The sequence below is a fragment of the Bufo gargarizans genome, chromosome 6, assembly GCF_014858855.1.
Source record: "Bufo gargarizans isolate SCDJY-AF-19 chromosome 6, ASM1485885v1, whole genome shotgun sequence".
In the NCBI taxonomy this organism is placed as follows: domain Eukaryota; kingdom Metazoa; phylum Chordata; class Amphibia; order Anura; family Bufonidae; genus Bufo; species Bufo gargarizans.
In genome coordinates, this window is record NC_058085.1 from 241564576 (window position 1) to 241582165 (window position 17590).

The window sequence follows — 17590 nt, forward strand, 5'->3', positions numbered from 1 at the left end:
AACCTTAACACTCAGGAATCCATCGGTATCTCAACTCCTTATTTCTTATTGCAAACCTCACTTACCAGTGTCATCAGCAACCCTGGCTAGATGGGTACTCAAACTATGTCTTTAGCTGGAGTTGATGCCTCACTGTTTAAAGCACACTCCTCTAGAGCAGGGGTGCACAACGTTTCCTGGTTGGGGGCCACATTGCCAGACTAAACCAATGACGAGGGCCGAAATGAAAATTTAAAGGTGTATTAACAACTGAAATATTGTACTTATGGCATATTGAACACACATTATATAACATTAATGTCTAGTTACACTTCCAGGACTCCCATCTAATGGGAGAAATACATGAAAAATACATGTGAGCAGCCACAAGACATAGGCATACATGTCTGTTACCAGATGGTTGGGGGCCGCACAGAATGGTATCAAGGGCCGCATGTGGCCCCCGGGCCGCAGGTTGTGCACCCCTGCTCTAGAGGAACTATGTCTACTAAAGTTAGACAAGCTGAAGGATCTCTATCAGACATCTTAAAAGCAGCTAATTGGTCTTCCGTATCAACTTTTAAAAACTTTTATTTTAGACCTCAAGCACATGTTTCCATGGTATTATTTAATAACCAGTAACAATGTTGTGATATTATGTTTTACATTCATATCTAATATCTAAAATTAAGCTTTGAACTTGCATAATGGAGTCTCCTGTCTTGAATTAAAATTGAAGATTTTCTTAGTTTCAACGAAGGAAAATATAGATTTTATGAAAGACAGGAGACGAACATTATCCCACCCTATTTATCTACATTTCTCTTTCCTTTCAGTTTAATACGATTATATTCAAGATGGTGTGATTCTTGGTGGATCATCAAATCCAGATTTAATTTCCAATGACTGTATTTATAATGGATGTTTATCGGACCAAGTTCCAGTTATCCTTCATCACATCATCAAGAAAGAAGGACGTTTTTATGTGGGGCTAAACCTTATATAACCTTTGTTGGCTGTTCATTGGATATTCCTAGAGGCTCATTTACATATTTTATAAAAAATGTTTCTATGTTTACATTGTTAACTATTTTGCAGCTGGGAGTAAAAAAGAAAGATATAAGCATAATGTTCGTCTCCTGTCTTTCATAAAATCTATATTTTCCTTTGTTGAAACTAGGAAAATCTTCAATTAGCAGCCCACACATCAGATGCAGAATGCACACACAGTGAATGAGTTCTGCATAAATTCAAACATAGGTTTCATAAAATCAATAAACATGGTATTATTATTCACATCAGCAGGATCAGGTGCAGAGACACTGACTGAAGGTATCCCACCCACAGCTTTCGTGTCTAGGTTCCTAAGCTGCTGCGGTTTTTCCTGTTTTCTGGTGTCTGTTCAGCACCTTTTTCTGAACAGCTCCTGCCTTCTTCTGAGACTCTTTCCTCTCTTGAAAGGAAGGAGGAGAATAGCTGTTGTTAGGAGATCTGCTTCTCTTAGCTGGGTCAGCCCCCAATTCCTCATCATCACTGACTGCCACCTCTTCTACTTCCTCAGTCCCTCCTACAGCCATGACTATTTCCTCTGATGTCATCTCCTTAGATCCAGAAGGCATCTTCTTAACCATTCTTCTCCTCCAGCACACTCTGCTTTCTCAAGCTTTATGTGAGCTGCTCATCTTCACACATTGAAGCAGGCTGTATCCAGATAGAGTTGAGGAATTTTATAGCAAGTCGACTTTCCTGCCTATATCAAAGGAGCCGATCAGGAGTCGATTTCCAACAGCTCCAATAAAACCCAGACGCTTCTAGCAAAGCTGATTTGTGCCACTGACACTGGTCCTGAAATGACTTGGTAAGTACTTTAGCACCAAAGGGGAGAGGGAGAATAAGGTAAGAATTACAATGGCAGTACTAACAAGTTCATGGAGGGAGTCCGATGTGTCCCCTTTTCTAGGCTGAAAGAGGGGGCCCTGAAATTCTTCCCCAACACACACTGTTAAAGGGAGCCTGAGATTATTGGGGAGATTGTAATAATGAAGAAACCCTGAAGTCATTCTGATACTATGGTTTTCTTTCTCCATGATCCCAAACTCTACTATGGAGCATGCAAATAGTGAGGATATTGGCTGTAATACTGAGAATAGCCTGCAGACATTTTCAGTCATAGGTTTTTGTTACACTGTGATAACATTGACAAGATTGTGAGCTCTTCTACTGGCCATGCTAGACAGATAATGTGCAGCATCTTCCTAGTTGTGTTGTGTGAATCACATCATTTTGCTTGTAATGTATTTGTGACTTTATTGTTACTGAACAAACTTAAATCCTAAGTGGCTTACCTGGAGACAGAGACGGTGCACACTCCACTGGCTCACCCTATGCCAAAGCCACAACTAAAATAAAGACATGTACAGTACAGAACAAAAGTTTGGACACACCTTCTCATTCAAAGAGTTTTCTTTATTTTCATCACTATGAAAATTGTACATTCACACTGAAGGCATCAAAACTATGAATTAACACATGTGGAAACAACTGAAAATATGTAATATTCTAGGTTCTTCAAAGTAGCCACCTTTTGCTTTGATTGCTGCTTTGCACACTCTTGGCATTCTCTTGATGAGCTTCAAGAGGTAGTCACCTGAAATGGTTTTCACTTCATAGGTGTGCCCTGTCAGGTTTAATAAGTGAGATTTCTTGCCTTATAAATGGGGTTGGGACCATGAGTTGCGTTGTGGAGAAGTCAGGTGGATACACAGCTGATAGTCCTACTGAATAGACTGTTATAATTTGTATTATGGCAAGAAAAAAGCAGCTAAGTAAAGAAAAACGAGTGACCATCATTACTTTAAGAAATGAAGGTCAGTCAGTCTGAAAAATTGGGAAAACTTTAAAAGTGTCCCCAAGTGCAGTCACAAAAACCATCAAGCACTACAAAGAAACTGGCGCGCATGCAGACCGCCCCAGGAAAGGAAGACCAAGAGTCACCTGCTGCGGACGATAAGTTCATCCGAGTCACCAGCCTCAGAAATCGCAGGTTAGCAGCAGCTCAGATTAGAGACCAGGTCAATGCCACACAGAGTTCTAGCAGCAGACACATTTCTAGAACAACTGTTAAGAGGAGACTGTGTGAATCAGGCCTTCATGGTAGAATATCTGCTAGGAAACCACTGCTAAGGACAGGCAACAAGCAGAGGAGACTTTTTGGGGGCTAAAGAACACAAGGAATGGAAATTAGACCAGTGGAAATCTGTGCTTTTGTCTGATGAGTCCAAATTTGAGATCTTTGGTTCCAACCACCGTGTCTTTGTGCGACGCAGAAAAGGTGAACGGATGGACTCTACATGCCTGATTCCCACCGTGAAGCTTGGAGGAGGAGGTGTGATGGTGTGGGGGTGCTTTGCTGGTGACACTGTTGGGGATTTATTCAAAATTGAAGGCATACTGAACCAGCATGGCTACCACAGCATCTTGCAGCGGCATGCTATTCCATCTGGTTTGCGTTTAGTTGGACCATCATTTATTTTTCAACAGGACAATGACCCCAAACACACCTCCAGGCTGTGTAAGGGCTATTTGACCATGAAGGAGAGTGATGGGGTGCTGCGCCAGATGACCTGGCCTCCACAGTCACCGGACTTGAACCCAATCGAGATGGTTTGGGGTGAGCTGGACCGCAGAGTGAAGGCAAAAGGGCCAACAAGTGCTAAGCATCTCTGGGAACTCCTTCAGGACTGTTGGAAGACCATTTCAGGTGACTACCTCTTGAAGCCCATCAAGAGAATGCCAAGAGTGTGCAAAGCAGTAATCAAAGCAAAAGGTGGCTACTTTGAAGAACCTAGAATATGACATATTTTCAGTTGTTTCACATTTTTTTGTTATGTATATAATTCCACATGTGTTAATTCATAGTTTTGATGCCTTCAGTGTGAATCTACAATTTTCATAGTCATGAAAGTAAAGAAAACTCTTTGAATTAGAAGGTGTGTCCAAACTTTTGGTCTGTACCGTACAGAGGGCACTCAATATCTGGCCATATGGATATCTATAACTATTTTTTTCAAACACATAAGAACATATGAAACTCCTGCCAATGAGAGTTCTGGTACTATACCATAAATACAATAAATACTCAAGAAGCATAGAAACATAAAAACATAAACAAAAAATCCGCTGTTATAGTGAAATAACGACCAGCATCTGGTATACTACTTGATCAAAGTCCTCTTTCAAAACGTGCATGCAGTCGCAATGTGTGCCATAACTCACAAAAAAATGTTCACTCAATATAAGCGATCATTGATCAGATATCGACCAGCTATTGGTATTCCACTTGATCAAAGTTCTCTTTCCTGCGTCCACAAGCTCAGTGTTCATACAATCGCAATATGTACCATAAGTCACAACAAATGTTAATTCAATATATGCGATCAATATGTGGTCAATATACTGCATATGACAAACTAATGGCAACGTAAGTGTTGGTACTTTACCACTCTTGGTTTGTGTGTCGGTCTTATCGTCTCAAGAATATTTATTTTCTTGTGATCTGCCACGTGACGGAGGCAGATGGCAGAGCATATCTTCTAGGTCCTAGAGTTCTTCCTTGCTCCGCTGTAACTGTAAATATAGTTGCTGTGCCGATTTTGTTGATTTCACACTTTACCCCTATGTTGGTCTGACCACTGAGGAAGGGTCATAGCTTAGCCCCAAAACGTGTTTGGTAAAAACAGCAAAAAGAATCTGGATCCTACTTGTGGGGCCCCAACATAGGGGTAAAGTGTGAAATCAACAAATTCAGCACAGCAACTATATTTACCGTTACAGCCGAGCGAGGAAGAACTCTAGGACTTAGAAGATACGCTCTGCCACCTGCCTCCGTCACGTGGGATGCCACAAGGAGACGGCCGGATCACGTGATTTGGTCCTGGCAGATCACAAGAAAATGAATATTCTCGAGACGATAAGACCGGAAACGAACCAAGAGTGGTAAAGAACCAACACTTACGTTGCCATTAGTTCATTAGTTTGTCATATGCAGTATATTGACCACATATTGATTGCATATATTGAATGAACATTTGTTGCGATTTATGGTACATATTGCGATTGTATGAACACTGATTGTGGACGCAGGAAAGAGAACTTTGACCAAGTGGAATACCAATAGCTGGTCGATATCTGATCAATGATCGCTTATATTGAGTGAAATTCTTTTGCGAGTTATGGCACACATTTCTACTGCACCTGTAAATCATCTTCTATGGTAATAACAGGATCTCAGGGTCTTGCATACAGCGGCGTAGCTAGAAATGACTGGGCACCATAGCAAAAAAAATGTATGGCCCCCCCTCCCGGATCTCCCACCCCCACATACCTCTTGGACCTCGCGCCACATCCGCAGCTCCTCATGCACTTGCGACTGCTACGCGTAGGACTGAGCACAGACAGTTGGTCACTGACAACGCATTTGTGCCAGTGTAGGAAATGTATGAATCTAAATGTCTGTGTATTAAAGAAGATTGTTAAATCGTACAGGGGTCTGTAACACAAGAAGGTGAAAGTACATATCGTGGGGTGTGTATGTGTATTAGACAGAAGGTAGGGATATGTATCTTGTGTAGTTTGAGTATTAGGGAGAGTAAGGGGTATATATCTAGTGCTGATACACGTGTATGTGAAACTCGAAAAATTAGAATATCGTGCAAAGTTCATTTATTTCAGAAATGCAACTTAAAAGGTGAAATTAATATATGCGATAGACTCATTATATGCAAAGCAAGATATTTCAAGCCTTTATTTGTTATAATTTGAATGATTATGGCTTACAGCTAATGAAACCCCAAAGTCACAATCTCAGGTACCCTTCGCTCAGGGTGTATGGATTAATTAGCTGACTACAGTGTGATACTTTGAGCCTAGAATATTGAACCTTTTAAAAAAATTCAAATTTTAAGCTGAATTAATGCAATTCCTTTTAATTTGCATTACTGAAATAAATGGACTTTTGCATGATATTCTAATTTTTTGAGTTTCACCTGTATATATATTTTGACGAAAATTCACTGCAACACAATATATAAACAAAAACTGGAATTTGCACTTTATGTCTGTTCAGACATAATTTGTCTCTTGAAATTATATATAAGGGGAGCTTATAATATGTTTGGCCTCAGGGGTGCTGGCACAGGCTTGGCCTCAGGGGTGCTGACAGGCTTGGCATCAGGGGTGCTGGCAGGCTTGGCCTCAGGGGTGCTGGCTCGCTTGGCCGGGCAGAAGTAGTGTGGGAGACTGTGAGGCCTTTTTTCTCCAAGCTGCTCCGGAATTTATTTATTTTTTCATTATACCTCAGGTCAGACCTCCAATCAGACCCCCAATGTTAATAAGACCCTAATAAGACCCCAGATAAGAGCCCCATGCCTCATAGCAGCCCCCAGTATCCTCATAGCAGCCCCCAGTAGCCTCATAGCAGCCCCCAGTAGCCTTATAGCAACCCCCAGTAGCCTTATAGCAGCCCCAGGTAGCCTCTCCACCAGCCCCCAGTGCCTCTCCATCAGCCCCCAGTGCCTCTCCATCAGCCCCCAGTGCCTCTCACCATTCCCCAGTGCCTCTCCATCAGCCCCCAGTACCTCTCACCAGCCCTCAGTGCCTCTCCATCAGCTCCCAGTGCCTCTCCATCAGCTCCCAGTGCCTCTCACCAGCCCCCAATGTCTCTCCATCAGCCCCCAATGTCTCTCCATCAGCCCCCAGTGCCTCTCCATCAGCTCCCAGTGCCTCTCACCAGCTCCCAGTACCCTCTTCATCACCCCCCAGTACCCTCTTCATCACCCCCCAGTGCCTCTCCATCAGCCCCCAGTGCGCCCTCCCCAGTATTAAAATCATCGGTGGGCAGTGCGCCCCCCCCCCCCCTCCCCAGTATTAAAATCATTGGTGGGCAGTGCGCCCTCCCCCCCACTCCCCAGTATTAAAATCATTGGTGGGCAGTGCGCCCCCCCTCCCCAGTATTAAAATCATTGGTGGGCAGTGCGCCCTCCCCCCCTCCCCAGTATTAAAATAATTGGTGGGTGCCCAACATTACACTGCTGGGACTCCGATCGGAACTGCCGCTGCCACCACCTCTCCATCAGCTCCCAGTGCCTCTCACCAGCTCCCAGTACCCTCTTCATCACCCCCCAGTACCCTCTTCATCACCCCCCAGTGCCTCTCCATCAGCCCCCAGTGCGCCCTCCCCAGTATTAAAATCATCGGTGGGCAGTGCGCCCCCCCCCCTCCCCAGTATTAAAATCATTGGTGGGCAGTGCGCCCTCCCCCCCACTCCCCAGTATTAAAATCATTGGTGGGCAGTGCGCCCCCCCTCCCCAGTATTAAAATCATTGGTGGGCAGTGCGCCCTCCCCCCCACCCCAGTATTAAAATAATTGGTGGGTGCCCAACATTACACTGCTGGGACTCCGATCGGAACTGCCGCTGCCACCAATGATGGGGGGGCTGCCCCCTGTCACACCGCCACTCGCCGCATGAATTTTTTTAAAATCCTCAGCCGGCGGCCCGGGCCCCCAGTGGCGTAGGGCCCCATAGCCATTGCTATGGCTGCTATGGCGATCCCTACGCCACTGCTTGCATACTACATACATGTACCAAAAAAATAAAAAGAAGCCATAGCTCACCTGGTTTTCAAAGGAGTAGCTCATCCTGGCACAGACTGGGGCAGTACAGAACATATAGTACCACAAAGGAGCTACTAGACAGCCAATAAAACGCGTTTTACCAGTAAAATGGCCATGTTGATTGGTTGGGTCTTAGTCTGAGGTTTTGTATGTTAAAGGCGTTGTCCAAGTTTTATTTATTGATAACCTATCCTCAGGATAGGTCATCAATATCAGATCGGCTGGGGTCTGACACCCAGCACCCCTGCTGATCAGCTGTTTGGAGAGTCGCCATTGCATCTGCAGTGGTGAGCAGGTGTCACCGCCACATCTCTGAGAAGTTCTGACAGACGTTCTTCAGTACCTCCTGCATGATGTTCTTTTGTTTTGGTTTCGCTTTGACATCTCTTCTCCCTCTCCCAGCTGTCATCAATTAGCAGTGATTGCCTCCCTTTAAATCCCCTCCCATACTGCCTCACTTTTCGGTTTATACTACTTCCTGGATTGTGCTCACTGCTAGAAGTTTGCTACTGCTGGTTTCTCAGATAAGTCTATCCCTTTATTTGTGTTTTCCTGTTGGCTTGAGTCTAGGTGACCCTGACTCCCTCAGTATTAAGTGCAGGGAGCCGGTGGTCGTGTCCCCTCACTATTATAGGGTTTTCAGGTGTCACTCAGTCTAGGTACGTGGACATGCAACTTTCTATCACAGTCAGGGAGAGCTCTAGGGCTTTAATAGGGCTCATCCTTTTGTTCCTTAGTTTGGGATCAAGTCAGTCACATCTTTTTTGTTACTTCTTGTTTTCTGCTTCTGCTTGCGTTCATGGAGTTTGTTCTGAGCCTAAGATCTCGCTTCCAGATACCTTCTCTGGGGGTAGTGAGAATTTTGTTCGTTTTAGAGAGGCTTGCAAACTCCATTTTCGCCTACTTCCCCATTCCTCTGGTGATGAGGAGCGGAGGGTTGGGATCATCATATCACTGCTCAGGGATAACGCTCAGTCTTGGGCCTTTTCGCTGCCGCTGGGGGCACGGCCCCTCCGATCAGTGGATTAATTTTTTGTAGCTCTGGGTCAGATATATGATGATCCGGATCATATTGCTCTGGCTGAATCTAAACTGCGTCTTTTGTGCCAGGGTAAACAGTCCGCAGAGATATACTGTTCAGAATTTCGGAGATGGGCAGCTGATACTGGTTGGAATGATGCTGCATTCCGAAGTCAATTTTGCCATGGTCTTTCAGAGGGATTGAAAGATGCATTTGCCTTTCATGAGAGACCTACCTCCTTGGAGTCTGCCATGTCTCGGGCCGTTCATATTGACAGGCGCCTTAGAGAGAGAGGAGAGATCACTCCTTCCTGTGATACTCAGTCCAAGGACAGTGGGACGGTCTCATTCAGTGCGCAAGGGTCTCAGCCTCTCTCAATCCCCTCTGAGCAGGAACCCATGCAGCTGGGTTTGCTTGCCTCTAACAACAGAGGATTCAGCTCTCAGAGGAGGGTTTGTTTCTGTTGTGGAGGTATAAATCATTTGGCAAATGTTTGTGCCTCTAGGAGATTCAGGGAGTTTTTTTAGAGTAAAAAAGAAACAAAAAGAAAAAAGTCCTCTAAAAACATTCCATCTGTTACAATTGGCAAGGTTGATGCGGAAATTGAAGGGGCTACCCTGGCTCACTAAACATAACCCCACCATTGATTGGCAAGTGAGGCAAATAAATGGTTGGAGTGACTTTTGCAGAGAGAATTGCCTCTCGACGTCTCTTTCAGAGGTTTCTACTAAGACTGTACCATCTTTTCTCTCTGAATTTTTGGATGTGTTTTCTGAGAGTAGTGTTCAGGAGCTGCCCACTCACCGGAAGTACGATTGTCCTATTAATCTCATCCCAGGGGCCAAGCTGCCTAAATCTTGTTTATACAATCTCTCCCAACCTGAAAGGGTCGCTATGCGTAATTATATCTCCGAGAGCCTGAGAAAGGGACACATACGACCCTCGAAGTCACCTGTTGCCGCTGTTTTTTCTTTTGTTAAGAAAAAAGATGGTTCTTTAAGACCATGTTTGGATTTCAGGGAGCTGAACAGTATCACATTTCGTGACCCTTATCCACTTCCTCTGATCCCGGACCTGTTTAACCAGATTGTTGGGGCTAAAGTTTTTTCCAAGTTGGATTTAAGAGGGGCATACAACCTGGTCAGGGTCAGAGAAGGGGATGAATGAAAGATGGCCTTCAATACCCCTAAGGGACATTTTGAGAATTTGGTTATGCCTTTTGGTTTGATGAATGCTCCAGCCATCTTCCAACATTTTGTGAACAGTATTTTTTATCATTTAATGGGGAAATTTGTACTAGTGTATCTAGATGACATTTTGATTTTTTTCTCCTGATTTCAAAACTCATAGGGACCACCTACGCCAGGTCTTGCTCATTCTGCGGGAGAATAAATTGTACGCTAAACTGGAAAAATGTATGTTTGCAGTTCCAGAAATTCAATTTCTGGGTTTTCTACTCTCCGCTTCTGGTTTTCGCATAGACCCCGAGAAGGTCCGCGCTGTGCTTGATTGGGAGCTTCCTGAGAATCAGAAGGCGCTGATGCGCTTTTTGAGTTTTGCCAATTATTACAGGAAGTTCATTTTGAATTATTTCTCTGTTGTTAAGCCACTCACTGATATGACTAGAAGGGGGTAGATTTTTCCTCCTGGTCGGTAGAGGCGAGTAAGGCCTTTTCTAGTATCAAAGAGAGTTTTGCTTCCGCTCCCATCTTGGTACAACCTGATGTCTCTCTGCCCTTCATTGTTGAGGTGGACGCTTCTGAGGTGGGTGTGGGTGCGGTCTTGTCTCAGGGTCCCTCTCCTGCCAAATGGCGTCCGTGTGCCTTTTTCTCGAAGAAACTCTCCTCCGCAGAGAGAAATTAGGATGGGGAGATAGGGAGTTGTTGGCCATTAAGTTAGCTTTTGAGGAATGGCACCATTGGCTAGAGGGAGCCAGACACCCTATTACCGTGTTTACCGACCATAAGAATCTGGCCTACTTGGAGTCAGCCAAGCGTCTGAACCCAAGAGGGGGGAACTTTGAAGACCCGGGTCCCATTTTGGCTGAAGGGGTGGTGGTCTCTGCTCTTTATCCTGAATTGGAGGCAGAGGTTCAGGCAGCCCGGGCAGAGGCTCCTGATCTTTGTCCTCCTGGGAGGTTGTTTGTGCCTCTCGCTTTACGACACAAGGTTTTTAAGGAGCACCACGATACTGTCCTTGCTGGGCACCCCGGGGGTAGAGCCACAGTGGATCTCATTGCTCGGAGATTCTGGTGGCCGGCGCTTCGTAAGTCGGTTGAGGGTTTTGTGGCAGCTTGCGAGACCTGCGTGCCAAAGTCCCTCATTCACAGCCATCAGGTCCTCTCCTACCGTTACCCATTCCTTCCCGTCTTTGGACGCATCTGTCCATTACGGACTGTGATTCTGGTGGTGGTGGACCGTTTTAGCAAAATGGCGCATTTCATTCCTTTTCCTGGGTTGCCCAATGCTAAAACGCTGGTGCAGGCATTTATTGATCACATTGTCAAATTGCATGGTATTCCTTCAAACATAGTCTCTGATAGGGGCACGCAGTTTGTTTCCAGATTTTGGAAGGCCTTCTGTTCTCGCTTGGGGGTTCGGTTGTCATTCTCTTCTGCTTTCCACCCGCAGTTGAATGGCCAGACAGAGCGCGTCAATCAGAATCTGGAGACATATCTGCGCTGTTTTGTGGCGGAGAATCAGAAGGATTGGTGTTCTTTTTGTCCCTTGCTGAGTTTGCTTTTAATAACCGTTGTCAGGAGTCCTCTGATAAGTCACCATTTTTTGGCGCATATGGGTTTCATCCGCAGTTTGGGACATTCTCTGGAGAGGGGTCTTCTGGTTTACCTGATGAGGAGAGATTCTCCTCGTCTTTGTCATCTATTTGGCAAAAGATTCTGGATAATCTAAAGAGCATGAGTGAGAGATATAAGCGTGTGGCGGATAAGAGACGTGTGCCTGGTCCGGACCTGAATGTTGGTGATCTGGTGTGGTTGTCTACTAAGAATATCAAATTGAAGGTTCCCTCCTGGAAGTTGGGTCCTAAGTTTATTGGGCCTTACAAAATCTTGTCCGTCATCAATCCCGTAGCCTACCGTCTTGATCTTCTTCAGACTTGGAAGATCCATAATGTTTTTCACAAGTCCCTATTAAAACCTTATGTCCAACCCACTGTACCCTCCTCTTTGCCTCCGCCTCCGATTGTGGTTGATGGTAATCTTGAATTTCAGGTCTCTAGGATTGTGGACTCTCGTATTATCCACAGTTCTCTTCAGTACCTCGTTCATTGGGAGGGTTATGGTCCTGAGGAGAGGATGTGGGTTCTAGTGGCGGACATTAAGGCCACTCGTCTCAGGGCGTTCCATAGGTCCCTCCTGAGAAGATGGGCTCTGAGTCCACTCGTAGAGGGAGGGGTACTGTCATCACCAGATCTCTGAGACAGCAGGTGTAATTACACCTAACCGTCCCATTCATTTCAATGAGACGGATCGTTCCCATACACTTGTATAGGAGCGATCCATACCATTGAAATAAATGGGACGGCTTGGGTGTATTTACACCTGCTCACCGCTGCAGATGCAACGGCAGGAAGGTAAACAGTGAAGAGGAGGCGGCGCTGATCGGCGGGGGTGTCGGGTGTCAGATCTGCCGATCTGATATTGATTACCTAGTTTCAACTTACAATGGCCCATTGTATTCTGAAAACATTGTATCCTGAGGCCATTGTATCTTGAGGGATTACCATAGTTACATAAATTCCTAACCAAATGTGGGAAGAGCAGTGCTGCTCTTCTCCCTTTTGGAAAGGAGTTCCCCCCTTCCCAACAGTGTAAAATTGACAATTGAAGGATCGGACCCTAAGTCCCATAGTGGGACAAAAAAAAAAAAAAAAAGGAAAAAAATTTGTTATTAAAAAATAAAAGTTTGACGTTCAGAAGTTGTCTGAAGCATAGCATGGGGGGGTCTGGAAATATTGTCCTAAGACGGTCATCTTTGAGTAGAGTATTCTGTAGTTTCCTTGCAGTTTTTCTTTGTACCTCTAGTTGTGGGTTGTAGGTCACCACTAGAATGTTATATATTTGTTCTTTATTTGACATTAATGGTCCAGAGAGGGGTTCGCCCAGCTTTCACTCTCCCTGACACTGTCCCTGCCTTTGCAACTGTCCCTGCCTCAGTCTCAGATCTACCCCTCACCTCCATCAGACTCCCCAGCCTACATGTGCCTCAGATCACACCTCCATCTGACCCCTCAGCCTCAGATCACACCCCCCATCAGACCTTTCCTAGCCTCCATTAGCCTCAGATCAGTCCCCATCAGACTCAAATCAGACCACCCCAGCCTCAGACCAGACCCCCATCTGACCCTTTCTAGCCTCCATTAGCCTCAGATCAGCACCCATCAGACCCCAAAGTCTCCATCAGATCAGACCCCCACATCAGACCCTTCCTAGCCTCTATCAGCCTCAGATCAGGCCCCATCAGACCCCAAGGTCTCCATCAGCCTCAGATCAGACCCCCCTGCCTCAGATTATATCTCCATCAGACCCTCCCAATCCTCCAATAGCCTCAGATATGCCCCATCAGACCCCCAAAGTCTCCATTAGCCTCAGATGAGACCCCCATCAGACCGCCCAGCCTCAGATCAGACCCTCTCCACCCTCCATTAGTCTCAGATCAGCCGCATCAGACCCCCAGCCTCAGATCAGACCCTCTCCACACTCCATTAGCCTCAGGTCAGCCTCAGATCAAACCCCCCAGGATCAGAGAAGACTCCCAGCCTCAGATCAGACCCTCTCCATCCTCCATTAGCCTCAGATCAGACCCAGCTCTGGACAGCCATGCCACTCGGCAGATTCACTCACCCTCAATGGTCTTCTTCCTGCTGTGCTGTACTGTGAACTCAGGCACACAGCATCAGCATCATAGTGTGTGCCTATATGCACTGTCCATGTCAGGACACAGAGCGGGGCCTGGAAGAAGACTAGGGAAGGTGAGTACTGCCAGCGCAGCACTGTTCTCACCTTCCTGTACCTCCCACATGCTAATGAACACTTCTATAATTGAAGCATTTGAACTATATGCTTTGACCTGGGGGCAGGGAGTCGGGGGCCACATGAAATGATCCTTCGGGCCATATGTGGCCAATATGTGGCCAATGTGGCCCACGTGCCAGAGGTTCCACACCCCTGCTGTAGACAATGGAATTTTTAAAGCGGTTGGGGTGGAAGCTGGCATATCTCGGGTGTGTAAGGTGATCAATGGGTTTCTGATATAGGGATGTCTGTTTTAAGTTGTTTTGAATACTTATGGTAGTGTCCAGAAAGTTGATTTCCCTATGTCTCATGGAGCCTTAGTAGCTTTCTTAATCGTCTGGACTGACTCCGAACAAAAGCTTCAGTGTTTGAATTATAATGTTTATCCATTAATTTGGCACTCCTGAAGTCCTACTAATATGGTGTGCTGCAAAAACATGCCAAATTAACAGGATAATGACCATAGTCAAGTATTTTCACACAAATACACATGCTGGGGGTCCTTACTGCTGGATCAGGGAGATAATTTGTGGGCCTCAAGATGCTGACATCCAACTTGGTCATAAGCATGCAAAAACTATGTTGTTGCCTCCATAGTGGGTACACCAGGTCCCAGACCTCCATTGAGCACTGACAATCATTGACGATCGTGGTTGTCAGCAGTCCCACTAGTACCAAACTATTATAATTTTACTGTATTACACTTGTAATGCAATTTATTGTCTATATGACAAATTCCAATGAAACAGTGAAACATAAACTGAACATTCAATTTTTGTCCTTTGCAATCACACAGAACTTTTACATTGTAGATCATCATGCTCATTAAAATGTTATTGCCAGTCAGATTCTGCTGAGCATGGTATAGATCAGAGCTTCGTAACCTTTTTATAGTGCTGCCCACTAACCAGAATATGGTGACGTGTTCCTTGTAATTTGTTTTAGTTCAAGTTAAAATGAAAAATAATAAGTTTTATTCTTTATAGAACTTAAAAGGACACACATCACCCCAAACTACAACTCCAGCTGCACCAACAAGAGTGGGACACCTCACTGCAGTTTGAGAAATGGGAAGAGCTTTAAGTTGTGAAGTATAACTTTTGGTGATTGAAGGGAGATGTAGAGTATTGTACTGTGCCAAAACAATTATAGGAGAGTGTTTGTGATGTCAGAGAATTACAGAAATATGTAAATTTGTTCTGAATTAGGTGGTCAGCTTCAACCTTTGATCAACCACCATCTTGATGTACATTGAATAAACGGCAAGAGATGGACAGAAACAAGAAGGAAAAAACGAATAATATATTAAACATCACCCTTGAGATCATCTACCTGTTGACTGGAGAGGTGAGGGATTCTGGGAAATATGTTGAATTATCTTACCTGTATTGCAGTAAAATAGATTTGGAAAAAAAAAATTTAAAAAATATATCTATAGGTTGTTTCCACTGCTTATACATTTTGCATTGGGTATTCATGTTTCCTGTATATAGGACTATGTGGTTGTGAAGAAAATATCTGGGGAGCTTCTGACAACCAGCAGCAACTGTATTTCAGGAGGACTGCGCAGGATCCAGTACCCCATAATGAAATCCTCACCTCTAATTACAGAAAGAAACAATGAGCAGAAGATCCTAGAGCTCACCAACAAGATCATTGAGCTGCTGTCTAGAGAGGTAAGCATTATGAATGATGTGTGGATCTCAAACTTGTGGATGATGTGTGGATCTCAAAAGTCAGCCTGAGAGGAACACAAAGCAGGTTAGTATAGTTTAGCACCAGATACGATATTATACATAATTCTTAACATCAGGAGGCTAAATATCTTGACAAGTATGATGTAACACATTATTCATGACATCTAACTTTGATACATAATTTCACTTTGCTTTGTGGTTTTCCATGTAAGGCTATGGTCACATTATATTTTTGTCCCACGTTTAAAGTATTCACAACGTATATGTTAAACTGGGAGCCTCATATGGATGCTATGCAGTGGCATCAATCACCATAAGGTTCTATTGTAAAAAAAAAAAAAAATGTATCCATATAACTTATACTTTTTTGCTGGACAACAAAATAACATAGCAACATAGTTTGTAAGACTGAAAAGGGGGAATGAAGATAGCATGGTCTCTGTGAGACTGAGTGAGACAATAGAGGCCTGTTTAACTTCAGAATTTTGATAATTTCTGATGTTAGTTGAGGCTGTATTGCAGTGATGGTGGTTGGCCATATATGAGGTTGAAATAGGTGTAAACCAGTAGTGGATCATCATATGGGCACTTTGGGTGGCCATGGCTCCTTCCTAGGAACTTCGGTCCCAGACAGTTGCCCAAACATCCCATTCTATAATCTGCCACTAATTTCAGTTCATAGAATGGGCTATGAGGGGTACGTTCAATACAGGTAATTTATGTCCTAATAATACTAAAAGCTCACATCGTAGAGTTGCTCAGGTATATGAATAACTACCCCTGTCAGCAAGGATGCCCACCTTGTGGGGGAGATAAATAGATAAAAGAGTTTCCTGGAACAAGCGTTAAACTACTTCCTAAGTGACCATAGAGATGAAAATGCAGACCAGCAGAAGATGACTCAGTAAAATAATAATAGTTTTAATATTCAAGTCGCCAACACATTTCGAGGCTTACATCACCTCTTTGTCAGGTAAGTACTTACAGGAAACTCCTTTAGCTGATTACAGTGTAAAGTAATTAACACAGAAGAGGACAGTATACTGCTTCAGATGGATCTGGATAGATTGAAGGCTTGGGCAGAGAAATGGCAGATGAGGTTTATCACTGACAAATGTAAGGTTATGCACATGGGAAGGAATAATGCAAGTCAACAGTACATACTACACTGACCAAAAATATAAACGCAACACTTTCGGTTTTGCTCCCATTTTGCATGAGCTGAACTTAAAGATCTGAAACATTTTCACACAAAAGAGCCATTACTCTCAAATATTGTTCACAAATCTGTCTAAATCTGTGTTAGTGAGCACTTCTCCTTTGCCGAGATAATCCATCCCACCTCACAGGTGTGGCATATCAAGGTGCTGATTAGACAGCATGAATATTGCACAGGTGTGCCTTAGACTGCCCACAATAAAACCACTCTGAAATGTGCAGTTTGATCACACAGCATAATGCCACAGATGTCGCAGCATTTGAGGGAGTGTGCAATTGGCATGCTGACTGTAGGAATGTCTACCAGAGCTGTTGCCCGTGCAATGAATGTTAATTTCTCTACCATAAGCTGTCTCCAAAGGCGTTTCAGAGAATTTGGCAGTACATCCAACCGGCCTCATAACAGCAGACCACATGTAACCACACCAGTCCAGGACCTCCACATCCAGCATGTTCACCTCCATGATCGTCTGAGACCAGCCACCCAGACAGCTGCAGCAACAATCGGTTTGCATAACCAAATAATTTCTGCACAAACTGTCAGAAACCGTCTCAGGGAAGCTCATCTGCATGCTTGTCGTGCTCATCTGGGTCTGGACCTGACTGCAGTTCGTCGTCGTAACCGACTTGAGTGGGCAAATTCTCACATGTGATGGCGTCTGGCACGTTGGAGAGGCGTTCTGTTCATGGATGAGTCCCGGTTTTCACTGTTCAGGGCAGATGGTAGACAGTGTGTGTGGTGTTGTGTGGTTGAGTGGTTTGCTGACGTCAACGTTGTGGATTGAGTGGCCCATGGTGGCGGTGGGGTTATGGTATGGGCAGGCGTTTGTTATGGACAATGAACACAGGTGCATTTTATTGATGGCATTTTGAATGCACAGAGATACCGTGATGAGATCCTGAGCCCATTGCTGTGCCTTTCATCCACGACCATCACCTCATGTTGCAGTATGATAATGCACGGCCCCATA

General features: G+C 44.6%; 1 protein-coding gene across 5 annotated transcripts in view; it reads left to right on the plus strand.

Moving 5' to 3' along the window:
* The first annotated feature begins 1586 nt into the window (after positions 1-1586).
* LOC122941355 (gastrula zinc finger protein XlCGF52.1-like) overlaps positions 1587-17590 on the plus strand; it is a 50470-nt gene continuing 34466 nt past the window's right edge. For 2 of the 5 annotated variants that reach the window (XM_044298536.1, XM_044298531.1), the window contains exons 1-3: positions 1587-1837; positions 14913-15051; positions 15198-15380. In XM_044298536.1, the coding sequence (XP_044154471.1) occupies positions 14974-15051; positions 15198-15380 (261 nt within the window). In that variant the 5' untranslated portion in view covers positions 1587-1837; positions 14913-14973. Of the gene's footprint in view, positions 1838-14690; positions 15052-15197; positions 15381-17590 lie in introns of all 5 variants that reach the window. The other 3 variants (XM_044298534.1, XM_044298533.1, XM_044298535.1) reach the window with 3 other exon arrangements.